General features: G+C 59.7%; 3 protein-coding genes across 7 annotated transcripts; 2 read left to right on the forward strand and 1 right to left on the reverse strand.

Moving 5' to 3' along the window:
* The first annotated feature begins 3,746 nt into the window (after positions 1-3,746).
* APLNR (apelin receptor) lies at positions 3,747-5,222 on the forward strand. Its single transcript, XM_080404555.1, has one exon. The coding sequence runs from the start codon at positions 3,845-3,847 to the stop codon at positions 4,955-4,957; it is 1,113 nt and encodes a 370-aa protein (XP_080260681.1). The 5' UTR covers positions 3,747-3,844; the 3' UTR covers positions 4,958-5,222.
* A 6,669-nt stretch (positions 5,223-11,891) lies between these two features.
* Positions 11,892-18,049, reverse strand: LRRC55 (leucine rich repeat containing 55). Of its 2 annotated transcripts, none has more exons than XM_080404556.1 (2): positions 13,702-18,049; positions 11,892-13,119 (listed from the first exon to the last, which is right to left on the reverse strand). In XM_080404556.1, the coding sequence occupies exon 2, from the start codon at positions 12,845-12,847 to the stop codon at positions 11,903-11,905; it is 945 nt and encodes a 314-aa protein (XP_080260682.1). In that variant the 5' UTR covers positions 12,848-13,119; positions 13,702-18,049; the 3' UTR covers positions 11,892-11,902. The 2 variants fall into 2 exon arrangements, with proteins under 2 accessions (XP_080260682.1, XP_080260683.1); XM_080404557.1 differs by having other exon boundaries at positions 11,892-12,138; positions 12,226-18,049.
* A 110-nt stretch (positions 18,050-18,159) lies between these two features.
* NLRP6 (NLR family pyrin domain containing 6) lies at positions 18,160-27,573 on the forward strand. Of its 4 annotated transcripts, none has more exons than XM_080404545.1 (11): positions 18,160-18,930; positions 19,337-19,695; positions 19,915-19,953; positions 20,043-21,765; positions 22,222-22,311; positions 22,661-22,834; positions 23,935-24,105; positions 24,345-24,515; positions 25,431-25,601; positions 26,228-26,398; positions 27,090-27,573. In XM_080404545.1, the coding sequence occupies exons 2-11, from the start codon at positions 19,377-19,379 to the stop codon at positions 27,175-27,177; spliced, it is 3,117 nt and encodes a 1,038-aa protein (XP_080260671.1). In that variant the 5' UTR covers positions 18,160-18,930; positions 19,337-19,376; the 3' UTR covers positions 27,178-27,573. The 4 variants fall into 4 exon arrangements, with proteins under 4 accessions (XP_080260671.1, XP_080260672.1, XP_080260670.1 ...); XM_080404546.1 differs by having other exon boundaries at positions 18,161-18,930; positions 19,516-19,695; XM_080404544.1 differs by having other exon boundaries at positions 18,161-18,801.
* Positions 27,574-27,661: the final 88 nt, after the last annotated feature.

Genomic DNA, 27,661 nt, shown 5'->3' on the forward strand with positions numbered 1-27,661 from the left:
GCAGCTGGGACGTAGGGCACCCATGGGTGCTGCCTGGCTGAGCGGGGGGGCACCCCAGCATCCTGTGGGAGCCTGCACAGGGGCAGCGTGCACAGCTGGGCGCCCACGTGTGCAGCCCTGAGCGTGCTTCTGCGTGCAGTGATTGCAGACCCCCTGGCACAGGCCCATGCAGGTGTCTGCCAGCCCCACTGGTGATGCACCCACACTCTTGCCTACACTGCTGTGCCCTGTATGTACCCACACCCCCTCGCCCCCCGTTGCACCCCCTGCACACACAACATTGCCCACGCCTGCAAACTGGCCGCGTGCACCCACCCCAGCACCACATGGCGCCTTGCTGCCCGCTGCCAGCCCACCCCCTTGCTGGGGTGCTAGGGTCACCCCGAGGAGGAGCAGGGACAGGTACCACCCTGCTCCCAAACCTTCCCACAGGCGGAGCAGCCTGACCTCCCTCCTGCCGAAGCCAAGCCTGTGAGGGGGGCGGATTGCGGCAGCCCCCCGGCAATGGCGGTGGCTGTGGTGCAGCCAAGAGGCTGGGCTGTGGAGGAATGGGGGATCCACTGTCCCTACAGCTGGGCTGGAGCTGAAAGCCACAAAGGAGACGTGTTGCCGGCGGGCACCGCGTACATCCCTCTGGCCTTGGGTTTTGGCCAGGCTGGTGAGCCGAGCTGCTGCTACAGCCACTCTTTGGGTACCTCCTGGGTCTGGCTGTGCCCCCCCGGGGTGGGACCCCCAAGGCTGTTTTTTCCTGGCAGTGTAATGGAAAGAGGGAGATCCAGAAGGAGAGACGTAGCCAAGGGATTGCTGTTTCCCTGGTAGGATGTGAGTAACTCCAGCCAGCTTCAGAGGAAGTCGCCTAATCCCACTTTGCCGCACAGCTGAATGCTGCCCTCCCTCGCAAGGGGTGCCTGGGCAGTGCCAGGAGCGTGGTTCCATGTCCCCACCAGTGCCCGGGTGGCTGCACGGGGCCCTGGGCACGCCATGGGGACAGTCACTGCTCCCGAGAGATGGCTGCTGTCTCCTGTCCTCGGTGGGGCAGCCCCCTGCCATGCATCCAGGCAGTGGGCTTTTGCCGAGCCCTGTGCGTCGCGTGGATCCAAGGAACCCGGCGGACAGTTGATGGGATCAGCTATTCCCCGGCAAAGCTCTGTGCTGTGAGCTGGTCGGCGTCTCCTGCTTGCTGCCAAGCCCTTGGCTTCATCCTGGAGCTGCAGCGAAATCCCAGCCTCTCCCTTCCGAGTGCCTCCGACGGTGGCTGCCCTGTGCAGGGCCGGCAGGGATGGACACGGGCCCTGGGATTTATTCCCCAGGGATTGGGAGTGAACGTCCCCAGAGCCTCTTGCTACTGTCTAGGATGGGGCTGTGGATGCCCGAGGGCAGCCCCTCTGCCCTCGCTGAGCCCCTCGCTGCTGGGCTGGGCGCCCCAAGCCCCCCGTAACTCCCTCCCCACACCCCCAGTCCCATTCCTGCTGCCAAATGGTGCTGCAGATAACGGTGTTCGTTCATGGCCCTGCCACCCGCCTACAGCCCCTCCCCGTGGTGTTGGGGCCCTTTGCCCAGCCCTGGCCACCAACCTGCCGCCAGAGGCCATGGCAAACCCAAGGAGGGGGGGGGAGGGGGGCTCCAGCCCACCGCAGGAGGCTGCAGTGGGTCAGCCCGCAGGCAGGGACCGTGCCAGGACCCCCGGGTGGCACTGCGGTCTGTGCGAGCAGAGCTGTCCCCACTGGTGGGGCAGTGAGAGGGTGATGGGACTCATCAGCCCCTCGGCGTCACTGGCAGCTTTTTGGCAAGGCATCACTTCAGCGGGGCTGGAAAGGGTTACCTGTTCTCCTGTGCTACCCACAGAATACAAAAATAGTGGAAATCATTATTAATAGTGATCTTCATTACCCAGGCTGGAACATCTCCCTTTGTAGCAGTTTCTGGCGATACCAAGGGTCTAATTAGCATTTCTTTTATTTCCCTATTTTATTCCATTTATTAGCTAATAGGCTTAAGTAACATCTTCGTCAGGCTCGGTTTGTGTGAGGGTCTGTCCCTTCTTTAAACAAACTTAGGGTTTTAACTTAAATCAGCAGCCCTCACATTTATGCGTCGATTTTTAGCACCTTTTAATTTTAATTCTGCAAAGACCGTGCTGGACTTGGCACCTCACCCTGCAGGGTTAACGGACACCTTTCCATCCCACTGGCCCGAGTCATCAGATACCTCATTATTCATTATCTCTGCCCTGCTTTGTTCTCCAGGCCAATGGCTTTGGGGTCCCCTTCAGGCAGATGGGTTGGTGGCCACCGTGGCCACTGCTCTGGGGCTCCCACTGGTACCCGACCCGCACCCCCAGTTCCTAGCACCTCTCCCTCCCGTACTGCTCGGTTTTGCTAATTTTGGAGACCTCTTGGAGCACACACACCCCCCCTGCATTTCAGGCACTGAATTACCCCACCCCTTTACACCACTTTGCTGGGAAAAGGGACGCACTGCGCCGGTGGGGGTCTCTAGGGGGCTTTGCCCTCACAGCAGCGGCACCCCCCAGCTCCATCCCCGCAGTTCCTCCACTGTGCCAGCACCTGGGTGGCACTAACCTTCCCACAGCCCATCCCTCTTTACTGACAGCGGAGGACAGCTCTGCCCGCCCCCCCCCCTCCCCGGGCCTGTTGCCCAGCCCAAGCTCCCACACCCCCCCCCCGCCTCCCCGGGCACTCGTGGCTTTTCAAATTTCACTTTTTGCAAAGTCCCGCTCAGCTTCCCTGGTGTTTTCCCCCAAAAGAGTAATTGTGAGAGCTCAGCCCCGGTGGGATGATCCCATCCCACAGCTTGGCTGTGCCCTGCTGCAGCAGGGAGCTTCCCTCCTCCTGCTCCCTCCAAATATTTTATTTTTGGGGTGTGGGTGATTTTTGTTCTTTCTTGGCTTGGCCAAAGGCATTGTTGTGTTGACCTCCTGCTCCGGGCAGCAAAACACAGAATTGGGGCGCAGCAAGGGCTCCCGGTTGGCATCTGGTCCTGCAGCAGATGATGCCTTAAAATGGTCTTTTTGAAGCATGGGAGGGAATCCTGGAGCTCCCCCTCCCCGGAATTTTACTAAACGCATAGTCTCCCCAGCATGTTGTGCTCAAAACAGGGCCCCAGCAATGTGGGACCCTCCTGGCGCCATGACTGTTTGCAAAATGCAACCCCCTGGAAGCAAAATATAAAATCCGAAGTGCAAAATGCCAAATGCCAAATGCAACATCCCAAGTGCCAAACACCAAATGCAAAATGCCAAATGCCCCCCCTGAGCCCCCCCACCCAGTGCAACACCCTGCTGCAAACTGCCCCATGCAACAGCCAAATGCGAAATGCAAAACCCCAGGCGCAGCCCCACTCCAATGCAAAATGCTGACCGCAACGCCCCTAAGGTGAGATCCCCAACACAAATTTGGACTTGCAGGGTGGCGGGTCTGTCGTCGGCCCTTGTGCCCTCCAGCCCTGCCAAGTCCCCCCTCCCCAAGCCACGCCACGGCACCAAACCCGGGCGCCAGTGGGGTAACTGGAATGCCCCAGGAGGTGATGGCCCTGCAGCAGGGTGATGTGGGTTATCTCGGGGGCTGACACTTTGACACTTGGGTGAGAGCTCGGTAAAACCCCCCAGGAAGGAGCCAGATGGAGAGTGGAGGGGGAGTTGTGAAATTTCCCACAGAGGCTCCCCCATCCATCCGTCCTGTCTCATCAAGGAGGAGGGCGGAGGAGGAGGAGGAGGAGGAAGGGGAGGTAACGCGGTGGGATCCGTTGGGCTGGGCTCAGAGGGCCGGAGGAGCTCGGTGAGCCCGGGATGAGCTGAGCTGAGCTGAGCCCAGCGGCCGGCGGCATGGAGGAGGCGGCAGACACCTACGCTTACGGGGACAACGAGACGGAGTGTGAGTACGTCGAATGGGGCCCCTCACTGGCCCTGCTTCCCACCATCTACCTGCTGGTCTTCCTGCTGGGCACAGCGGGCAACGGGCTGGTCCTCTGGACTGTCTTCAAGGGTGGGCAGGACCGCCGGCGCTCGGCCGACACCTTCATCGCCAACCTGGCCGCCGCTGACCTCACCTTCGTGGCCACCCTGCCTCTGTGGGCTGCCTATGCCTGGCTGGGCTACCACTGGCCCTTTGGCACGGCCGCCTGCAAGGTCAGCAGCTACCTGGTCTTTGTCAACATGTACGCCAGCGTCTTCTGCCTGACGGGGCTGAGCTTCGACCGCTACCTGGCCATCGTCCGGCCCCTGGCCACTGCCAAGCTGCGCTCGCGGGTCAGCGGGCTGGTGGCCACGGTGGCCCTGTGGGTGTTGGCGGCTCTGCTGGCCCTGCCAGCCCTGGTGCTGCGGCGGGCAGCTGCCCTGGAGGGGGACAACAAGATCACCTGCTACATGGACTATGGGGGCTTGGCCACCCCGGGGACGGAGGTCGCCTGGGAGGTGGGGCTGGGGCTGTCCTCCACTGCCCTGGGCTTCGTGGCCCCCTTCGCCGTCATGCTGACCTGCTACTTCTTCATCGCCCGCACCGTGGCCAGCCACTTCCGCCGGGAGCGGGCTGAGGGGCCCCGCAAGCGCAAGCGCCTCCTCACCATCATCACGGTGCTGGTGGCCGCCTTTGGGGGCTGCTGGCTGCCCTTCCACCTGGTCAAGACCCTCTACGTCCTGATGGATCTGGAGGTGCTGCCATGGTCCTGCAGCTTCCACGCCTTCCTCAACAACCTCCACCCCTACTGCACCAGCATTGCCTACATCAACAGCTGCCTCAACCCCTTCCTCTACGCCTTCTTCGACCCCCGGTTCCGCCACGCCTGCGCTGCCCTCCTCTGCTGCCGGACCCCTGGCCCTGGGACCGAGCGCTCCGCCAGCTACTCCTCGGGACACAGCCACCCCCCCGGCGGCAAGGGGGCACCGGTCTTGGGGGGCAAGCTGGACCCCGCCACCCAGGAGACGCTCTTCCGTGCCTAACCCCCCTCCCCAATCCACCCCCGGTGCCCCCTGAGCTGGTCTCCTTGGGGGGACCCACACCACCTCCTCCTCACCCCAGAGCCTGGCTTGCTTTGGGGACACCCCCCCCCACTGGAAAGCCCTGCTCGTGGGAAGGGGAAACTGAGGCAGGGGCTGGGCAGACCCTGAGAGAAGCCCCTGGGGGGCTTGGGCAGGGGCGGCTCCCCCCAGCACCCACAGGGCTTTGTATTTTATACCAAATAAATGAATTTTGTTTAAAAATGGAGCAGGGTGTGCACTGTTCCCTCTAGGGGGGTGGGATGGGATGGGATGGGATGGGATGGGATGGGATGGGATGGGATGGGATGGGATGGGATGGGGGGGACAGGCGATGTGGGGCGGTATCAGGGGGGTGAGGGGGCATGACTGGGTTTTAGGGTGTGTATTGCATGTGTGTGTGTGTGTGCGCGCAGTATAGTGTCCCTGCACCCTGTGGCTGCCCATGTCCCCTCCTGTGTACCCCCCCGGACGCCTCCAGACTCCGCTGGGGGCTCGAGCCCAGGGCAAACTCTTGCTGGTCTCTTCCCCAGCACACACTTTGGAAAATGTAAAAATTCCCATCCCAACGCATCTGAGCATCACAGCATGCCAGGATGTGGGTGTTTTAGCACAAAAAAAGTGCAGTCCTCCCCAAGGTGTCCCAGGTGGTGTGGGCACCTGCCTGCCCCAGCCCCCACCCCCCACCCCCCCAACCCCTGCAGCTCTGATTGCATCAGGCAGCTGCCCTGTCCCACCAAATCCCATTTTCGGGATTTTCTCCTCCTTATCTGAGACCAGAACAAGCCCTGGGTGACACACCTCTAAGGTGTGAAAATGGGATGCTGATGCTATTAAATACCCATACCCCGAGGGATGGGAACAAGGGACAGTTCGGGTTTGGGGGGGTGGGGGGGGGTGGGTTTGGGCACTGGGCAGGGCACTGACCCACACTAACCCCAGATTTTGATGAGCCACTAAATGGCTCCTCTCCCACTTCCCTCCCCGGCCCCCACCGTTTCCTGAGGCTTCGCTCTAAATAAATCTTCCCCCTATTTGTTATTTACATCCTTCATTTACTCATGATGAACTATCCTGTCTCCTTGGCCTTTGTTCCTGCTTGGAAAGGATGCGGGATTCATTACTGGGTTCCTTGGGAAGCTTCCCGTCTGGGGGGGCTGCATTAACCTTCCTGCTTGCCACCACCTCGCTGGGGAGCCAGCCCAGCCAGAGCCACCTCTCCCCAGGGACGGCCCTTTGGCTTAGTGAAGTAAATAGAGGAGGGGGCTGCTGGGGGCTGTGGTTTACCCAGCAGAGGGCTGGGAGCCTACGGTGGCTCTTTCCACCCTGGCTGGGGATTTTTGGGGTGTTTCCCCATGGTTCTGGTTTGATCTGAGAGCTGGGGGGCTCGAGGGGTGGGGGTGGAGATGCTGCACCTGGGGCCACCCCCGAAGGGAAGTGTGGGCAAAGCATGTTTACATTCAAGGTGCCTTCCAGGCTGGCTCGCCCTGGAGAAACCCCTGTTACTGCTCATCGGTCTGTCATTCTGTCAGTCCATCTGTCCATCCATCAGTCCCTCCCTCCCTCCAACCAGCCATCCAACTATCCATCCATCCACCCGTCCATCTATCTGTCCACCCGCCCATCCACCCCTCCCTCCCTCTATCCATCCTTCCTGCCCTCCATAGCTCCCTCCCTTCTTCTCTCCCGCTTTCTCTATCCCTCCCTCACACCATCCTCCCTTCCCTCCCTCTGTTCCTCCATCCCTCCACCCCTTCATCCCTCAACCCCTCCATCCCACCACCGCTCCCAAATACCCCAGCACTAAAGGGGGTGGCGGGGGCCCCGTTTTTTGCTGGGGAGCCGGTGAGGCTGGTTTCCTCCCAGCGTGGTGGCTGGGCACGGAAATGGCTGCAGGGCGCAGTGCCAGCAGAGACAGGAGCCGCTGACTTTCTATCTGCCTCTTGGAGATTTCCCTTTCCCTTCCAGGAGGGAAATGTTTAGCTGAGGAGTCTCTGGGGGGAAATGCAGGGACACTTCAGAAAAAAAAAACAAGGCTGGAGCCAGGGCTGGGGGAAGGCACAGTGGGGGCCTGGACCACCCGTCGGAAGGAGATAAGGAAGGTGTTGCCTTCCTGCAGCAGCGTGGCAGAGGAAAGATGAGGAGGGAAGATAGAGGGGGGACAGCTGAGGACCATGGTTTTGGGGGATGGGGAACAGGACCCTACCGAGACTCGGAGCATCCTTGGAAAACCCTGGGAAGGCTGGGGGACTGGGGGTGTGCTCCCTGGGGGTCAGTCTGGGGACCCTCAATCCTGAAGAAGCGACGCTTTGGCTTGCTGCGGGTTCAGGCTTGGCTGGGGTCTGTGGGTCACAGCCAGATGTCCCCAAATCATGTGCCGTGGGGATGCGGCGCTGGAGAAAAAGGAGATTATTCTGCACAGGGACCTTTGGTTGGAGCTAAAAGCATGTGTGGGCTCCAAGGGGAAGGCACAGGGTAATGGATGAACGGCCAGCAGGGATGGGGATAGGGACAGGAACCAGCTCCCCACATCCCAGGGAGCCTCCCAGCCCCGAGCTGCTTTCTCAAGCCACCAAAAGGCCAAGCAGGCGGTTCCCCCCCTCCCCCCACCCGCATCCCGCCTGGGGGTGCCGAAATAATTTGGTGTTGTGCTAAACTGGGCTGATGTCCCCGGGTGTCCCCTTTGAAGTGACCTCCTTGTTTACAGCCTGGCTCTGGGCTGCCTTCACACATCCCACCCCAAAGCAAATGGAGGGGGGACCCCTGCATCCCCACACCATGGTGGGGAGGGGGCTGCCACTCCCATTTGTGCTGGGAAAACGTGGATGTGCTGAATTTGTGCTTCCTCACTGCACAGAGGATCTTTCCACTGACCTCATGGCTCAGAAATAGCTGGGAAAATGATTATGGGGTGAGAGGCGTCGGCTTGCGGAGAAGGTGATGGGGCGGTGCCATTTTAAGTGGCCCCTGCCCCAGTGTGTCCCCACCATGCCAAACCCTGGGCGACCCACCTGAAATCTGTGCCCCAGCACCCCCTGGGGGGACTGATTCCCCCCACCCCCTGCCCTGTGTTAGGAGCAGAAGGACCTTCAGGTGGTTGTGGCAAGTGCTGGGACTTTGGGGAGGCTAAAAGAGAGCAAATTGGGTCAGACGGAAGGAGTTTGGTTTTTTTTGTCTCTCCTGTGTTTCCAGGGGTTGGAGCACCTTCAGCCAGCCGGGGGGTGAAAGGCTGGGGAAGAGCTACTGTGTGGGAGCCCTGAGGGGCCGGTTGTCCCCATGTCCCTGTGTGACCCTCCTGGGTTGGGGAGGGGATGGGGGAAGGACATATGAGAAAAGCGGGGGGAGAGGTGGATGGAGGGAAAGTTTGGGTGGGTGGGCAGGTTTGGGAAGGGAGGTGGGGCTGGAGTATGTGGAGGGAGGGATGGATGGGTGCAGGGATGGATGGGGAGGTGTTGGGAGGGAGGGAAAGATGGGGGCATGTATAGAGGGAGAGCAGGAGGGAAGGATGCCTGGAAGGATGGATGGACAGATGGAAGGATGAAGGGATGGGTGAGTGGATGGGTGGAGGGATGGACGGGTGGAAGGACATATGGGTGGATGGACAGCAGAGGGATGGGCGGGTGGGCACTGGGACAGTGGGGTGACATGATGGGGGGCCAGCTGGCTGCAGCAGTCCCTGAGGACACACTGGGGGGTGCAGGGGTGCACGGGCACCCCACAGCTGGCACTGCCAACACCCCGTGAACAGGACGGCTGGGGTGGGCAACAGGGGCTGCTGTTGTCCGGCAGCTGCCCCCAGCCCGCTCCCCTGGGGCCACCTGTGGCAGCCGGACATGGCGCAGCTGCTGCCCGACCTCTCGGCTCCAGCAAGTCAAAATAGCCCCCGTGTCCCCCCCTGCTCGCACAGCCCTGGGGTGGGAGGGGGGTCCTGGGGAGCGCAGTGACACAGAGGTGACCCGGCTGCCGGCAGCTGGGCCCCACCGGGGCCAGGAGCTGCTGCTGGAGGAATAACAGGAAGCGCCAGGAGGGGAAAAACACGGCTGATGCCTTCTGCAGGTTGTGGCCACCGCCTTCCCAGCCCTGCCGCCCGCGCACGCGTGTCTGCCGCACACACATGGCCCCGCCACACACGCGTGTCTGCTGGACACGCATGGCCCCGCCACACACACGTGGCCCTGGCCCTGAGCCGGGCTGCGCTGATGCTCTTTATTGTTGAGGTTCGGCTCTGAAAAAGTGCTTGGCATTTTACAAAAGTCTGCGGTTATAAAATGTGCTCCGTACAAAGACCGGGGAGGGATTCGGCTTTTCCACCTTCGCCTTTCCCACCCACCCATGCTGGGTGTTGTGTGGAGGGGGGCAAAGGGGAAGGAGGGAGGAGAGGAAAGAGAAAAAAGAAATAAAATAAAATAAAATAAAATAAAATAAAATAAAATAAAATAAAAGAAAAGAAAAGAAAAGAGAAGAGAAGAAAAGAAAAGAAAAGAAGAAAAGAAAAGAGAAGAAAATAGGAGAAAAAGAAAAAGACAAGAAAAGAAAAAAGAAAAACTAAAGAAAAGAAAAAAGAAGAAAAAGATAAGAAAAGGAAAGAGAAGAAAAAAGAGAAGAAAAGAGAAGAAAAGAAAAGATAAGAAAAGAAAAAAGAAAAGAAAAGAAAAGAAAAGAAAAGAAAAGAAAAGAAAAGAAAAGAAAAGAAAAGAAAAGAAAAGAAAAGAAAAGAAAAGAAAAAGGAAAAGAAAAGAAAAGAAAAAAGACAGTCAAGATGGAAAGAAGGAAAGGGAAGGGAAGGCAAGGAAAGGTATAAGGAGAGAAACAGTAAACTAAAAAGACAAAGAGAAACAAAAGAAAAAGAAAAAAAGGAAAATAAAAGGAAAGGCCAAAGAGGCTGCGGGTGAGGGTGAGGCACAGGGGAGAAGCCAGGAGGGGGGTGAAGGGGCTGCCCCTTCCCCGGGTGCTCCCCAGCTCGCTGCTGGGCAGGCGGTGGCCCTGCAGCGGGGACACCCACCACGCGCCCAGCACCGTGGGGCCCAGCACCGGCGCCTGGTCCGATGCTGACGGAATCTGTCACCCAAGGTGCAGGTTGAAGCGCGAGGGCCAGGCCGTTTTTGCTTCGGAGAGAGAGAAAATGGGTCTGGCTGGAGAGCGGGGCACTGGGGAGGTGTGTTGGCTCTTCCTCCACTGTCCCCTGGCATGAGGCCGGGAACCGTCGGTGCAGGGATGTGTCTTGTCCTCGGCATCCAGAGGGTGCTGGGCGATGCCTCAGACTTACCAGAAAGAAAGAAAAAAAAAAAAAAAAAAAAGAAGAAGAAAATAAAGAAAAAAGAGCCCAAGTGCCCCTTCCCAGCATGCGGCACTGGGGGCTGCTGCCCTCCTGTGGGCGAAGGGCTTGGGGGGTGCAGCCACAGTGGGGGTGCAGCCTCGCCATGGGTGCAGCCGTGCCTTCGGTGCAACCTCGCAATGGGTGCAAGCCCACTGTGGGTGCAACCTTGCTGTGGGTCCCACCTCACCATGGGTGCCATCACGCCATGGGTGCAGCCCGGCCTCACCACAGCTCAGGGTGGCCCATCACGGGACACCCACCTCCCCCCGGGTTGGCACAGGACCTGGTGAGGGACTGGGAAGCCTGAGCGAGGCCATGTCCCCATGGGGTCTCACCACCAGCATAGCACCAGGGTGATGCACCCACCCTTCTGCCTCCACGCTGCTACCGGGGGTCCCAGCCCCGGGAGATGCTCAGCAGTGGAGGTGGCATCACAGAGCCAGCACATTGCCTCATTATTCCCTGCTTTCCCCTTTTTTTGGGTTGGTTTGGTTTTAAACTGCACCCACATCTAGACTCTACCTTCATGCAGGGGGAGACAAGGTAAGAAAAATAAAACAGCTCATGGGAAGACCCCTCCTGGGAGACGCTGTGTCCCCCTCAGCCCCACTCTCATGCCTGACGCGCGCTGGCCGCAGAACTGGCCACAAAGACAGTGTAAAACACACACGCAGGGACAGCGGCCACCCCAGCTGGACAGAGGGGCCGTTGGCTTTCTTTTTTTTTTTCCTCTTTTTTTTTTTTTCTTTTTTTCTTTTTTGTCTTTTTTTTTGGAGTTCCTTTTGCCTCCCAACCTTCCCACATCGGCAAGCAGGGATGAGGCGATGGCGTTCCCCAGCCGCCGGGCGATGCTCAGTGCCTGGTTTGGCCCCGAACCTGTGTGAGACTTTGGAAGAGAAAGGCAAAAAACAAAACGTGGCCAGGAAAGCCATCCCCGGGGGGTGCTTGCAGCTTGGCCTGCTGCCAGGTGCGACGGCCCTGGTGCTGTCCCGGCTTGGTCCGGTGTCACTGGCACACCACAGGCATCCCCCAGGTCCCTCCCCTGGGAGCAGTGGTGCTGAGCTGGGTGCTGGCACCGGGTCCTGGGCTTGGACCCCCGTCTTTTCAAGGAATGTGGGCGGGATTCGTGGGGGGTCCAGCGGTGCTGCCTTTGGGCGGAAAGCGCGGATTTCCTTGGTTGTCACCCTGGGAGGGTGGCTGGTGTCCCCCAAGGCACATGCCACTTTTTGGGGGTCTCTCACCCAAGCAGGGGGGGTTGCTTCCCAGCTGCATCCCCCAGGTCCTACGAGACCCCTGTGGGACCCCGTGCCGCTGCCCTCACCAGCCCTGGGCAGTGGCAACAGGAGGCGGGGGGGTCTGAGCTCACGGTGCGGGAGGAACAATCCTGGAGGGTGCCTGCCAGGGCAAAACCTCCCCATTTTGGGCCAAAAGGAGGAGGACGTGTCCCCAGGTCTCCCCTGCCATGGCCAGGCTGATGTCTGGAGGACCACCCCAGCCAGGGGGGGGTGGCGGGAGGGGACGAGGACAAGGCACAGTCAGGTGCCCCCACCGGGGCATCCGGGCTGGGGGGCTGTCGGCGCTGCTGGCAGTACCTAAACGTCCTCGTCCTCGCTGGCCTTGCTCCAGCGGTGGCAGCAGTTGGCAGTGATGCCCAGCAGGAAGTTGGTGGCCACCGAGGCGATGGAGACGACGAAGCCGACAAAGGCGATGAAGAGATAGTCGTCCAGCGTCAGCGTGAGGTGGCAGGCCTGGAAGCTCTCCTCCGTCAGGGAGAGCAGGGGGGCTCCCGCCACCTCGGGGGGGGCCCGGCACTCAGCTAGCTGCGAATCTGCCGGGGGAAGCGGCATCAGGGCCGGCCGCCGGAGCCCCGCGGTGCGGGCGGGTTGGGGGTGGGGGGCGCGTGGGCGGCACCTACCCGAGGCGCAGCCCTGGATGCGTCCCCGCAGCCACTTGAGGAAGGGCTCCATGGCGCAGCCGCACACCCAGGGGTTGCCCCCCAGGCGCAGGCCCACCAGCCCCGGCAGCCCCTCCAGGGCATCGAGGCTGATGGCCGACAGGCCCCCGTAGCTGAGATCCAGCTCCCGCAGCTGGGCCAGCCCGCGGAAGGCATGGGGGTGCACCCGCCGCAGGCCAGGGTTGTGGCTGAGGTCGAGGCGCAGCAGCCCGCTGGCCTCCAGGAACATGTCGGCCGCCACCAAGCTGAAGTTGTTGTAGCTGAGGTCGAGGTGGGCCAGGCGGCGAGCCCCCAGGAAGAGCCTGGCTGGCAGGGCCGCCAGAGAGTTGTTGCGCAGGTCAAGGGCCCGCAGCTGGCCGTAGCAGGCCAGGTAGCCCGGCGGGATGCTGGCGATGCGGTTGTGGGCCAGGCTGAGGTTGCCGGTGTCCAGCGGCAGCTCGGGGGGCACCGAGAAGAGCCGCTGCCCGCTGCAGTCCACCGCCTGCCCACGGCACGTGCACAGCACCGGGCAGCCCGCCCCGCCGCCCGCCACCACTGCCACTGCCGCCGCCGCCGCCGCCACCAGCCAGGGGCCCAGCAGCATGGCGGGGCGGCGGCAGACCCCCACCCAGCGAGTGCCGGCGGGGAGGCCCGGACCCTCACGGGGCCATCCTGCCACGGGGAAGGGACCACCCGCCTGGCTCACGCTGAGGGCCGCCGGCAGCGGCAGCGAGCGGGGCCAGGCTCTGGGCTATCAGCGCGATGCTCCAGGCATCCCGGCGACATTCGGGGGGGCACGTTAAATCGCCCCCCGCAGGGGCACGGTGGTCTGCGAGCCCTGGGGGCGCTGGCGGGCACTGGGCCGTTCTCAGCTGCCTGCGAGGAAGAGGGGCAGCAGAAAGCCGTGCTAGCCACACGCGTTGCTGGGGGGGCCGCGGCTCGTGCAGCCTGGGGTGGCCGTGTGGGGCACCCCCACCTTCCCCGTGCCCCCCCTGCCAGGGCCATCCTGCTCCTCCAAGCCCCCTCCCCGGGAATTTCAGCCAAAAAAGAGCCCCCACACCTCTGCTGACCTTGGACAGCTCATCCTGGCCAGCAGTGGCAGCAGCTGGGGGGGGGGCCTGCTCCCCAGCCTGCCTGCCAGCCCCCTGCCACCACCACCTCAGCCCAGTGCCAGGGACACCCTCCCCTCAGCTCTCCTGTGGGGATATCCCCCTCCCCAGCACCCACCCGTGGTGCCCACCGAGCCCGCCCTCGCCTGGCCATCTTTGCTCTTTCCTCCCTCACCCCTGGCCTTCTTGGCTCCATCCTCTCCCCACCGCCCCATCTTACCGGCAGGGTGGGGATGGACAGACACACACACACCACACCACATACACCCATCCCGCTGCCCTGGCCACCCCCCTTCTCCACAGGCCCCCCGAGCCCTCCGGTGGTGCCAGGGTCCCCCGGGGTACTCACGCTGGCCAGGAGATGAGCGGGGGCTTGGCTCCCTGCGGCCGCCGGGCCTGGGTGGTGGGCTGGGGGTCCCTGGGCAGCCGCCCTCGCCCTGGAGGCCGCCAAGTTGGGAGAGCGGCTCCTGCAGCAGCGGCCAAGGCTGCTGCCGAGCCTGGCAATGGGAGCAGGTCTTTCCCCACCTCCTTCCTCCCCTCCTCCTCCTCCTCGTCCTCCCTTGTCTCTCTCTTTCTCTGTCTCTTTTTTTTTTTTTTTTTCCTCTTTTTTTTTTTCCTTGAGGGCCAGATACTGACGTTTCGGTGTCTCTTAGCAACTGCCTCCACATCTCTGAGCAACAGGAGAGCGGGATGTGGAGCTGCCGGAGCAATGGAGACATGGAGATGGCAGCGGGTAGAAATGCCCCCACCCCGGGGACACCCTGGCCAGGCTGGGGGGACCTGCACCCAAAGGGCTGAGGCATCCGAGTGAGATGGAGTGGGTAGCTCCCAGCCCTCCCCGCACCCCTGGCCCTGGGGAAGCATCCTCCGTGGGATGGGGTGATTCAGGGTTTCCCAGGCTCTGAAAACAGAAACAAATTACATATCGGCAGAGGGGAAGAAGCAGGCAGCCTGCATCAAACCGGGAGCGATGTTTCCTGGCTGTTTCCACCCTAATGCATCCAGGCCGCCCGGACCCGCCGGCTGGGGTGGGGTTGCAGCGGCGGTGGCTGCAGCAGGGATGGATGCGTTCCCATTTAAAAGCCTGCCTAACCCAGCACACAACCCCCCTTCCAGCCTGCTATAAGCTGAGATGTGGGTTTTGTCATTTTTATTTTTTTTTTCTCCTGGAAAATGCCTCAGGTTGACACTGATTGTTTCGCTCCACACGAGCTGAAAATTTCTGTTTCCCTTCTCCTTTTGGATGGGGAGGGGACGGAGCAGGTTTTAGCGAGCCGCTCTCCTCCCAGTGGCTGGCTTTTTACCACAGAAACAGCCCTTTCGGATGACAAGGATGCCCATGTTTTAGCTCTGGAAACGTCGCAACACCATGGCTATGGCGTTTTTGGAAAGGAGGCACTTTCAAAACCCAGCCTGCCTGCATCTGGGGAGTGTGCGGGGGGTTCCTCGGTTTAATTTTCTCCTGCTGTTTTCATGGAGTTGTTCCTTTTCCCAGCTGAAACCATCGGCCCCGCCTGATCCCGGTATTCCAGCAGCATTGCCCAGGGGCTGTTTGCTCCCCACTTCCCGTGGGACGGCTCCTCGCCGCCGCGGCTTGCAGCCAGACGGCGCACAGCCGCCTCTCCGCGCGGTGGGTATTAATTGGCGATGCTCGGTGCCCGAAGCCCGGGCTCCCAGCAGGCTTCAAGGGAAACTCCAGGAGCTGAATACACCCAGACATCCCAGGAGCCAGCTGCAGCTCAGACAGATACATAATTAGAGATAAGACCCAAGCCTGGCTGCAGATCTCTTCCCAGCATCTATTAGCGCCGAGTTTTTTTCCACTCCCCCAGCATTTTGGACTATGTTAGCAGCAAATAAACCAGCAAATTACCCTGGCTGGGGCTTGTTTGCAACGGCTCGTGGGGCCAAGTGGCACTGTAGAGCTGGGTGGTGGTCACAGCCATGGTGGCTGGGCAGCATCCCCAAAGGAGCTGCCAGCTGCTCTCCTGGATCCAGGGTTAGGATGCTCGCCTTCGGGGTGGGAAGGAGCCCGGGCTGCCCTCCACCAGCTCGCCCATGGAGCCCTCCTGTGAGAGCCCAGCTTCATCGGAACAGCATTTCTGGGACAAAACCACATGCAGGAGGATGCTGGCCTTTTGGATGATCACTCCAAGCTTGCTTCCAGCCCCCTCTGTTTTCAATTTTCCTTCCCCCTCCCCTTTTTCCAGGAGCTGTGGCAGTAAGGCAGCCCCCTCCCCTGCAGCCGGCTCACCGAGGCTCGGTGACCCTGGCCCCCAGGAGCTTGGGATGGCTCCAAGGACCCTGGATCAATAAATCTGCCTTATACTCAGGGCTTTGTCTCTTTCAGGGCAGGCAGCACCTGATAGCTTGTTTCATTCAACCCGTATGCGTTCAAGCTTTGGAGAGGAGGTGGAAAGGAGAGGAATGTTTGCATCTCTTCTTATGATGGGTGGTCAAAGCTGTTACAAAGAGGAGCTCCCCCAGCCACCTCGGCACATCAGCAGGCAGCACAGCTCTCGGTTGGCAGCCTGAGACAGCAGCAGGACACACGGTCCAGCCGCAGGGCTTCCCACAGCACCCTCCCGGCCCCCAGCGTGGCCTCTCACAGCCCCAAGCCAGGCCAGTTGGCTGCTGTGATGCCCGGACCAGTGCCTCTGGCACTCAAAACCAAAAAAGGTTTGCTGTATTTGCCTCCACTGTGAGCACCTGGGCATGGAACGGGACTGTGGGAGATGCCGGAGGCATGAATGTCTTCGCATGCCGGGGAGTGATGGGGAGGGCTGGAGCAGGAGGGCTCGGGCATATTGCCAGTCCTCTCCTGGCCCCCACTGCTGAGCGTGCCCATGAGGGGCCAAGGCTGACTAGCAGCATGGCAGAGGGCTGGGGCTGCAGAGAGGGACGGAGCCGTTTCATTTCAGGCTGCTGGTGAGGCCCCATTCCCGTGTTGCCAAAAATCGTAACCACAAAAACTCTCCAGGCCGAACGATAGTTTAGAAAGCCCACCTTGGTTTATTGCAGCGCTGCGGGCGTGGGGGATCTTTCTTCCTAGTATGCACACCCAGCTACTGGAGAGCACACGTGTGCAGCAGAGCACTGCCGTATTTGTAGCACACGGGGTACCCATTTCGTTCACACACAGGACTGTTACACATTTGTCACTTCTAGTGCAAACGGCACGCACCCTCGGCACACCACTGGAGCTTTCTGCCAGCTCTGCATGCTCCCCAGGCGGGGGCTTGCCCTCTCTTTGGGGGCTATTTGTGTCAGAGGTCACGATCTCCCACTGCCACGATTACCTTTGTCCTACTTCCAACTAATTTTCTGTGGACTGCAACACCTTACCAGCTTGGCTCCTCTTGTGGTCACAAGTTTCTCACTTGTAGCTTCTTTCTGCACAGTTTAGGTAATGGTGGTCTCTTCCCCATCGGCTGGTGGTTTCCCAGGGCTGCCTCCCATGGCTAGAAGCCCTTCCGTTCACCAGTTTTGACAACTTGAGAGGGGTGAGTCAGCTTGACCTAAACTTTATGCACATACCTATTTAACATATAGTTCAACACTAAAATATAGTTCTGTTAAGTCGGGAGCTGATGCAACACACCCATGACGGTTTGGGTGGCAGCTGCCAAACCACAGCCGAGCTTCTCGCCTGGGGGCAGGAGGTGCACAGGAAGGGCAGCGGGTGAGCGCCGCAGCCTGCGGCTGTGCCGAGCGGACCACCAAGCAGGGCAAATGCCCATCCACCCTGCAAAGCCTCGCCGCACCCACCGTGTGTCCGGCTGCTACACCACCGATACCTAAGTGATAACGTCAGTGCTGAGCAGGACTGGCTTTCAGTTTCCCCAGCATCACGCTTAATACATTAGACCAGTCCTTGACTCTTTTAAAGAATAATATGCTCCACAACCGTTAATGAGTTTGCACTAATTTAATCCAGCCTGAATGCCATCGCGGTAAAATAAGTAAAACTCGGGGAAAAGGGAGCACCCTGGGATCCTGGCAGCAATAGGGCTTGGTTTGACTTAAGTTTGGGTGTCTCTCCATCCAAGATACATTTTTCCTTCGGCTGATGCTCTCTGCAGTCATGAGCTGGTGGCAGAAATCCCAAACCCAAAGTGGGTTTCAGAGTTGAGCCTGGCACGTCCATGCCAAGGTGAGGAGTTACAGCTTTGAAGTGCTTTGCCATGGGTGAAGCAGGTCTTGCTCTTGTGGGATTTGCCTTTGCACCGGACGGGTCACGGCTGCAGCGAGGGCAGCTGGAGCTGTGTATCCCCCTGGGATACTTCAGTTTTCCTGTACACACACCGCTCACATCGGCGCCCTGGTGCAGGCAGCAGCCGTAGGTGAGCCAGTGCCTGCTCTCCACTGCCTTTCACACCCTACACATCACTACCTCCTGCAAAGCTGCTGTGGAGGCATTTTTGCAGTTTCAGTCTCAGAAAGAGTTGGGGTTGTTTTGTTTGGTGCCCACATACTCCTGCCTGTGCCTTGCTCGGGGACCGCAGAAGCATTTTCCGGGGTGGGGGCTCTGCCGCCTTGCCCCCCTCCACCCACCCACTCACCCACCCACCCATTCGGGCCCCCTCAGCACCAGCCATGTTTGCCCCACAGGTTGTTGCACTCTGCAATCGAGCTGCTCACAGCTGTTTGCTTACAGCTCAATTTCATTGCCAGGAGCATGCAAAGGGCTGTGTGGGGGTGGGGGCTGTAGCCTAGATTCAGCTGCCTGAATTTTCTCTTCAGAGCTGCTCCTCAGGCTGCCCCTTCCTCTGGCAGCAGCTCAGGTGGGTCCCACTAGATTTTACAGGTTTTTTAGGTTTTTGAGGCTTTTTGCTTGACCAAATAAGCTTGTGGTGTGACCTGTTCCCAGTGCAGGACCCCCCTGCCTGTTGAAGCACTCTGGGGAGAGCAGAGCCACCTCCATCACCTGCTGAAGATAGTGATGGGCCACCAGACCGACGCTTCCCTGGAGGTGGGATGCCAGAACTGTTGTTTGGCTCCGTGGCAGGATGAATTTCAAGGCAGAGTGGTAAAAGTCACTGCCTACCCTTGCCTGGCCCAGCCAGGGCTGGTTTTGCTTGCTGGCATGCTCCCATCTGAGTTGGGCTTGGCTGCAGCCGAGCCGGGCACCGAGGTCCCTGTGCCTTCACTGCAACCCTCTGCTGCAGCGTGAGAGGGAAGGAGCTGGATCTAAGAAGAAAAGAGAAGAAAAGGGAAAAACAGATGAGGCACAGAAAGGACATGAAGTGTGAGAACCTTGACCTGAGAGGGAAGGAAACAGCAGCACGCTTTGAAAAGTGAAACTGCCGGTGCTGGCGCCCTTGTGCTGCTCACCGGCTGGGCTCTGCCCAGCCACCGCAGCCTCCGGCCAGCCCTGCAGACCCACCTGCCCCGGCCGCACTGTACGGCCTTGCTCCGGAATGGGGCCAGCTGCCCGGCTGTGACCCAGGTGGGACATTGCTGGGGACACAGTTATCCTTGGGGACATGGCTCTCCTGGTAGGGATGTTGCTGTCCCAGTGGGGACATGGGTCTGTTGGTGAGGATGGTACTCTCCTGGTGAGGACATTGCTCTTCTGGTAGGTCCACTGCTTTCCTAGTGGGGACACTGCTTTCCCGCTCTCCTGGAAGGGACATTTATCTCCTGGCGGGGACATAGCAGTAGGGACACTGCTTACGTGGTGGGACATGGCTTTGGTGGCAAGCCCCTGGGTGACTGCCTCACTGCTCCTCGTGCTGGTGGGGAGGGTTTGGGCTGGGGGAGCAGGGGAGGGACAGCAGGCAGGACCATGGTGCCTGGCTGGGGGCAGCCAGCCCCACAGCCCTGGTCCCCAGGGAGCAGAGCAGGGAGGATGAGGCTGGGGGCAGCGGGGGCCACAGCTCCCCTGGGGCAGAGACAGCACGACCAGGATGGGGCTGCATTGCAGGGCTGGGGGGTGGTGTCTTCACAGGATGATTTCTCCAAACCTTGTCCCCCCATCACAGGCGCGGGGCTGGGTGTTAGCCGGGTGTCAGGGCTCTCCCCATGGGGGTGCGCAGCAGCAGGAGCTGCGTCCCAAGTGGGGGCAGCCCCCCGAGCACTGCTGGGGAGCTGCTGGTCCAGGCCCTGGAAGACCTCTCCCAGCTGGATTTTAAAAAATTTCGGCATGTGCTGGCCCGTGGAGACCTGCAGGGCAGGAAACGCATTGGCTGGGGGCGGCTGGAGAAGGCTGGCTGCGTGGATACCACGAACCTCATGTTGGATTTCTACGGTGAGGAGGCCGCCCTGGATGTGGCCGTAGCCGTCTTTGAGCGCATCCAGCTCCGCAAGGCTGCCACCCTGCTCCGGGAAAGCAGAGAGAAAGGTGGGAAGGCTGATGCAGCATTGTGTGGGGTCCTGGGTACTGCATCCTGGGGGTTGCGTCCACAACATCCCGTGTTTGGGGCCAGGAGGATGCTACAGAAAGGGTGGTGGGTTGGGGGTCCTCGTGCCGGGGGCTGCTTCAGGTAGGAGGAGATGGAAGAGGATTTGGTGGTGTAAGGGTCTCAGCAGTGCTGCCCACTAACACCGCTTTCTCTTCCAGCCCTGGCGCCCGCTCCTGTACTGGGACCATCATCACCAGGTAGGTGCCGGTGGGGAGAAGTGGGGGGAGCTCTGCTGCTGCTTGCCTGGCGGTCTGCAGACATGTGAGGTGGCCTCCCACCCTTCCAGATTACCAGAGGAATTACAAAAAAGCCATAAGACAGGCATACAGCCGCATAAAGGACCAAAACGCCCGGCTGGGTGATGACGTGAGCCTGAACACCAGGTACTTGAAGCTGGTAATCGTCAACAAGCACCTTGATGAAGAGGAACGGGAGCATGAGATTGTGGCCATGGGACAGAGGCATGCAGAGCTCATGAAGGAGCAAGCCAACTCCTCCATCGCTGTTGGTGACCTCTTCAAGCCCGACCCTGATGGCTGGACCCCCAGGGTGGTCGTGCTCCTGGGAGCCGCGGGTGTGGGCAAGACAATGACGGCCAGGAAGATTGTGCTGGATTGGGCATCTGACAAGGTGTTCACAGAGTTTGACTATGTCTTCTACATCCACTGCCGGGAGGGCAACCTCCTCACCAGCCAGGCCAGCATGGCCGACCTCATCACCTGGTGCTACCCTGGCAGCTCTCCACCACTCTCTAAGATGCTGGAGCAGCCAGAGAAGCTCCTGTTCGTGATTGATGGCTTTGATGAGCTCCGCTTCTCCTTCGACCGGCCCCAGACTGAGCTGTCCTCTCAGCTCTGGGAGCCAAAGCCAGTGGAAATCACCCTGAGCAGCCTCTTCCGCAGGAGGCTCCTGCCCGAGAGCTCCCTGCTCATCACCACGAGGCCGGCCGCCCTGCAGAGACTGGGCAGGTTCCTGGACTGTGAGCGCTACGCTGAAATCCTGGGGTTTTCGGAGGCAGAGAGGAAGGATTATTTCTACAGGTTTTTTGGAAATGAGGAGCAGGCGGCTGCTGCCTTCCAGTTAGTCAGAGGGAATGAGGTGCTCTTCACCATGTGCCTGGTGCCCATTGTGTGCTGGATCGTCTGCACCGTCATGAAGCAGCAGCTCAGATGCACCGGGGGTCTCATCCAAAGCCCCAGGACCACGACGGGGATCTACATCCTCTACCTTTCTGCCTTGATGCAGTCTCTGAGCGGCCAGCTAAAGAAAGGCATGCCCAGGCTGCTCAGGAGGCTGTGCTGCCTGGCGGCCAGTGGCATCTGGAAGCAGAAGGTCTTCTTCGAGGAGAAGGAGGTGCAGGGGTACATGCTGGACCAGCGAGAAGCTCTCCCGCTCCTCCTCAATGAGCACCTCTTCCAGAAGGACATCTCCTGCGTCAGCACCTACAGCTTCATCCACCTCAGCTTCCAGGAGTTTTTTGCAGCCCTCTTCTACCTGCTGGAAGATGAAGGGGAGGCATTGGAAGCCCCCAGCGGTCCTACCAGGGATGTGAAGGAGCTGCTGGAGAGTTATGGCAACTCCAGGAACTACTTCATGCTAACTGTGCGGTTCCTCTTCGGGCTCTTAAATGAGGAACGCAGGAGGGAGCTGGAGGAGAAGACTGGGTGTAAAATTGCCCCCAGGATTACACAGGAATTACTGGCATGGCTTCAAAACAGCCAGAAAACAGCCCTGGCTCTTCTGATGCAGAAGACGGCGGTGATCCGCGAGCTGGAGGTCTGCCACTGTCTGTATGAGCTCCAGGATGAGCAGTTTGTGGCAGCCGCCTTGGATCCTTTCACGGGGGTGTACCTGCGAGGGCTCAACCTCAAGCGCTTCGACCAGGTCGTCCTTTCCTTCAGCATAAAAAACTTCCCCAAGCTGGAGTCGCTTGACCTGGGGCACTGCTCCTTCCTGTGGGATGACCCCGAGGACTGCGGTGGCCCGCAGCCAGCCAAGCAGGCGTGCCGGTGCGTAGGGTGCTGAGCCACAAAGTGGTGAATCCCTTAGAGCCCAAAGAGCTGTGATGACCATGTGGAGGAGCCCGCAGTGGGGCCAGTCCTCCCACTGCACCTGGAACGTCGGCAAGGGGCTATGGGTCTAATCTGGGGATGCAGCCGGCAGCCACAGAGCAATATAGGGGTAGGAATAGGAAATGGGATAGTGATAGGGAGAGGATAGGATAAGAATAGACTGGGACTAGGACTAGGAATGGGATATCATAGAATAGAATAAAATAGGATAGCATAGAATAAGATAGGAATAGGAATGGGAATGGGATAGCATAGAATACAATAACATAGGCTAGCACAGAATGGGATAAGAATAGGGATAGGATAGGAATAGGATAGGAATAGAACAGGAAAGGAATAGATTATGAGTAGGAATAGAAATAGGAGTACAATGCACCTCTTATTTGTTTTCAGGGAAAAACAGCAAGAGGAGGGGAAGCAGTCACCCATTCACCTGCTTTGCCAAGCCTTGGAAAAGTCAGACTGTAAATTAAAGAAGTTAAGGTACCTTGCTCTTCTCTGCCAGGTGAAATAGCAAAACAAGCCAAGCCCAGCCTCTTCATGGCTGGGGACAAGAGTCACCTCTGTGCAGAGCCACCGAGGCCTGCCACTGTCAGGGGCTGCAGGCAGTGGCCGGTGTCCTCGCTGCATGGGGGGGTGTGTGTGACAACGTGCCACCACAGCTCACCACGCGGCGGGGAGGGCTGTGCCCCTGCTCCCGGGAGGCCATCTGTGAGGGTGGTCGGGTTGGGGACATCATCCGTGGCGGCTGTGTGAGCGAGGGGTTGGGTGGTGCATCCGTGTGGCCGGGCAGCTGTGCCGACCCCGTGGCTCCCCTCCGCATCTCTGGCAGGTTTGATCAGTGTCAGCTCACAGGCGCCTGCTGCGCCGCTCTGGCCTCCGTTCTCAGCACCAAGCCCACGCTGGTGGAGCTGGACCTGGCTGGCAACAAGGACCTGCGGGACGGTGGTGTGCAGCTGCTGTGCCGGGGGCTGAGGCGCGGCGCCTGCCAGCTGCGGATGCTGCGGTAAGGGATGGTGCCAGCTCCGGGGGGCTGCGGGACTGTTCGCCTCTTCTCCTTGCCAGCCTGGGAGAGGAAGGAAAAAAGAAAAAGAAATGACAGAGGCCCGTTTACCGATGCTGCTGGTGCCGAAGATGGCTTGAGGCATTGCTGACCTACTTGTCGCGGGGGCCTGACCCTTATTGTTGCCTTGTCCATCAATATAATTTAGTTCCACGCCTCTGCTAGGGTGCGTAGGGAAGTAAGAGAGAGAACTAATTTTCAGTGCCGAGGCTAGAGGAGAGGTGTCTGCTACCATCCCCGCTGTCTGCTTGTCTGTGGCTGCCTCAGTGCACCCCAGACATCTTTCCCCTGGCTCTTGCTCTGCAGCTGCATGTGTTTTTGGGTCCCTGTGTGATATGGCAGGAGCAGGGCTGGCCACACACTATCCAGAAACATGTAACTGCAGAAGCAGATTCAACCCATGGACCATTTCTGGGAAGGGGATGAACCATCCCTTGCTGTCTGCATTTTCCCTTCTGTGTTTTTAGGGGGTGTGTTCTCCCATTTTCCCCTGGTGTAGATTCAGACTGGACAATGAGATTTGAAAGAGGAAATCTCTCTGAAACTTCAAAAGTGAGGCAGAATAGTCTCACCCATTCAAGCAATATTAACTGTTTGCCCTCAGATCTTTAGTCCCTGGTTGAGCAGATGCTGCCTGGTCACCTTACCTCTCCATTTCCACACTCTGGCACAGCGGGATTGCTGCCAGGTACCTGGCTGCACTTTGGCATTTTGTCCTTTAAAGTCTGAGGATCTGGGTTGTGTTTCACACTCTGGAGTGTGTTTGTGCCACCCTCAGCATTGCTGCACCCGGGGATGCTGAACAAGGCAACGTGGCAGCAAGCACCAGATACTGGTGTGCCAGCCCCGGGGGAGGATGGGGAGAGGGCAGGAAGATGCTCCCCGCTGTTTTCCAACATAGTGAACCCAGAGCCACGGCAGGAGCCACCTCCATGCCTGGGCCCAGGCAGGGGACACTGCCCAGGATTGCTCCAACCTGGGGTGATGGAAGGGAGGGCGGCAGCACCGGTGGACAGGCAGCCTCACCACTGACTCTCCTGCAGGTTGGGCTGCTGCAACCTAACGGCTACCGGCTGCAAGGACCTGGCTGCTGTGCTGGGCACCATGCCCAGCCTGGTGGAGCTGGACCTGAGTGACAATCCCTTGGAGGATGGCGGCGTGCAGGAGCTGTGCAGGGCACTAGCAGGACCCAACTGCAGCATGCAAAGGCTCTGGTATGGGGTGTCGAGCTGGCGGGCCCCGCTCTGTTCCCAGTAGACACCTTTGGGGTGGGATTGTGGCCAGGTGTGCAGGGTGCTGCTCTGTCCCTCCTGCGCAACGTTGCTCTCCCTGAGCTGTGCTAATCAAACAGCCTGACTGCATCCCCAGGCCCAAAAAGCAGCAGGTGATTTTTGGAAAGAAGTGGCTTCCAGGGGATCGAGCCCAGCTTAACCACAGCACTGTCCCCGTGCAGGCTGTGGCGGTGCCAGCTGACCAAGACAAGCTGCGGGGCTCTGGCCATGATGCTCTCCACCAGCCCCAGCCTGACGGAGCTGCACCTGAGTGACAATGAGCTGGGAGACGAGGGCGTGCGGCGGCTGAGTGAGGGGCTGCGGGATCCAGGCTGCCGGCTGCAGAGACTGAGGTGGGTGGCTCCATGGGGGGCATTGCTGGGTGGGCACCCCTGCAAGTGGGATGTCCGCAAGTCAAAAATAGAAAGCAGTTGCTGTCTGTTGCTTGAAAGATGTAACATGCTCCTGGGCTACACAGCACTGTGCTGGCTGCCCTCCTAAGCCCTGCAGGGCAGAGGTGACTGCCATCTTTCACCAGGGCTGCCACCACTGGGACAGCTCCGGCTGTCCCATCTGCCTTTAAACTTGAGCTTTTTACCCCCTTTTTCCTCTGGAGTGATGAACGAGCTCCCTGTTAGCCATTCTAGGTAGCAGAAAGCCAGGCAGAACAGGCTGCAGAGAGGCTGCACAGCAGGAGTGGTAAAATTGGAGTTGGCAGCATTTCCCAGGGCTCAGGCAACAACCCCAAGCTGCACGGACCCCCTGGGAGAAGGGGGCTGGGTGGGCCTGTGGAGGCACCGAGGCAGGGTAGCTAGCTGGGGTGGTGGGCAGCACTTTTGCTTTGAACAGTGTCAGAGCCAGAGGAGGGGGACAGGTGATGCAGCCCGTCGGTCTGGCAGGGGTTTTAAGCTCCTGGGCTCCAGTAGTGATGGTGAGCCAAGGGGAGGGGGCTGCAGTACCCCTGGGTGGGAGACCTGCCTCTGCTGGGGCAGGTGGCAGCTTTCTGGTCCTGAAGGACCTGAGAACCCCCTATCCACTAGCCAGTGCCTCCAGGGGGCTGTGGGTGCTGCCCACACCTGTAACGACGGGAGTCAAAGAGGATAAACCAAGATTTGGCAAAAGTACAGAAGCAAGGTTCCCTGAGGGCAGGGGCCCCGTTGGCCCCAGGGCAAAGGGGTGGTTGGTGTGGAGGGGGGCTGTGGGCACTGTCCCTGCAGTTCAGAGGGCAGCCGTGATGAGGCCCCTCTCCTCTGCCTGTCCCCGTGCAGGCTGTGGCGGTGCCGGCTGACAGAGGCAAGCTGCGGGGCTCTGGCCACGATGCTCCCCGCCAGCCCCAGCCTGATGGAGCTGCAGCTGGGGGACAACGAGCTGGGGGACGAGGGCGTGCGGCGGCTGAGTGAGGGGCTGCGGGATCCAGGCTGCCGGCTGCAGAGACTGAGGTGGGTGGCTCCCAGAGGGTCCCTGGGGGACAATGGTCTCTCCAGGGACCACCTGCGACTTGCCTGTGCTCCCCCGGTGAGTCCCCTTGTGGCCGGTCACCATCCTTCCCCAGGGCCGTTCAGACATCAGGTCGGTGTGACAGCTTCAACAGGTGGGGTGCTAACAGCTCAAACCCATAGAATTATTTACTTATTATCTGGCTGAGATTGTTTATGGTCACCCAGATGAGATAACTAGGATTTAAAGCTCTCCCAGGTGCAGCAGCGGTACCCTCACTGCTGTTAGTCCATCCACCGGCACATTTCGGGTGCGCGGTCCGTAGGTGTTTGCTCCTTAAAGATCACCCCGATTGTAGTCAGTGGTTGTGAGAGGTCATCAGGGGTACCCCAGCCAGGAGGAAGCCCAGCCCTGCTGTGCCCACCTGAAGCGATGTTGTGCATTCTGGGGAGATTATACCCAGCATCAGAGACCTCACAAGAAGCCTAGAGCGAGTCCTCCCTGGAAACTATTTCCAGGCATCCAGAGGACCTGGGGCGGGTGGGCAGGAGGCACTGGCAAGGCTTCTGGCTGTGCAGGAGTGTGCACGAAATGGCCAAACATCTTTCTCCAACCGCTTCCCTGGCAGCCTGTGGCAGTGCCAACTCACCGATGCCTGCTGTGGAGACCTGGGCGCTGTGCTCAGCACCAGCCAGAGCCTGGAGCAGCTGGACCTGAGCGAGAATGACCTGGGAGATGGCAGCGTGCAGCTGCTGCGTGAGGTGCTCAGGCACCCTACCTGCTGCTTGCGGATGCTGTGGTAAGGGACCTTCGGCTCCCCGGGCATCACCTCAGCTGCAGTGCTCCTCCAGCTGCAGGGCCACTCCCCGCGGGGCCTAGGACAGGCCAGGCATGATGTGACCCTGCTGCAGCTCCTAGCCCACCCTGTGAGGTCTGAGAGCATTTTCTGTGAAGCTACAGCTGCTCCAGGTGCCCTTCCCCAGGACTGCACCGTGCCGGGCAGCTCGACCCGGAGAGGCCCACGTGGCAGCCGGCTCTGTCCTGCTGCCCCACCCCCCACCTCTACCAGCTGCTCACATCTGGAATTAGTGTGATTAGACCCACTGCCTTCCTAAAGCAGTTGGCACTGTCTTGGGACACGCTGCCAATGCATGCGGGGACATGTTTCCTCAGCCCCAAAGCAGGCAGCAGGGGTAGCCACTCCGTGCTGCTGCTGCCCTCACGCAGCCAAGGGAGCGGGACCGTGGAGCCCAACATGGAGCTGTGGTTACCCCACCAAGGGCTCCATGGACCAGCCCTGGGCTCGGTCTCCCGCACGCTCTCTGCTCGCTGAAGTAGAAGGTGGCAGCTGGGACCAGGGCCAGCCAACTCCAGAAAAGAAACCCAAGCTGGCTCTGCTTTTTGTCCTTTTTTCTTTGGCTGTGCAATGTCACAGCCAACAGTCAATAGCTTGGGGGGGGGTTTAACCTCTTTCCTTCTCCTCTCCAAAGGCTAAAGAAATCAGGATTAAATGAAGAGCTGTCACAGACACTGGCTGTGCTCAAGGCAGTAAAACCCAACCTGTCTGTGCACATGTGACAAGCAGGACTCGCCTCAGCGCTCACTGATGGAGCCTGCACTTGTCTTAAGAGAGGAGGGGTCTGGGAGAGGTTTGTTCTGTTCGTGAGAGGCCCTCTTGGTGCTGAAAGCACCTTCCACCAGGCATGGCCAGGTTCTGGCTGAGCCTCCTCAGGAGCACAGGAATTGCCACTTAGAACTGAGACACATTTGTGCATTACAGGTCCAGACAGGACCTCCTCCAAGGTCCTGAGTTGGGGGGAAGGAAAGGGAGCTGAGGCCATAGGGAACGGGGGTGAGGCAATGGATCAGGCTGAAGGTTCAGTGTTTGGGCCCCGGCCTTGGGAATGCCCAAAACATGCCTTGGCTGCAGATATTTTTATTTGCTCCTCGCACTTCATATGCTGTGATTCTGTATTTCTGTCTGGAGCTCTAGTTGCCAAGGTCTTCTCCCTCTCCTTTTTGGCCATGTAATTATTGTGAACAGTGCTTCTATTATACCCAT

Source organism: Falco punctatus (assembly GCF_963210335.1).
Source record: "Falco punctatus genome assembly, chromosome: 10".
NCBI classification, from domain to species: Eukaryota; Metazoa; Chordata; class Aves; order Falconiformes; family Falconidae; genus Falco; species Falco punctatus.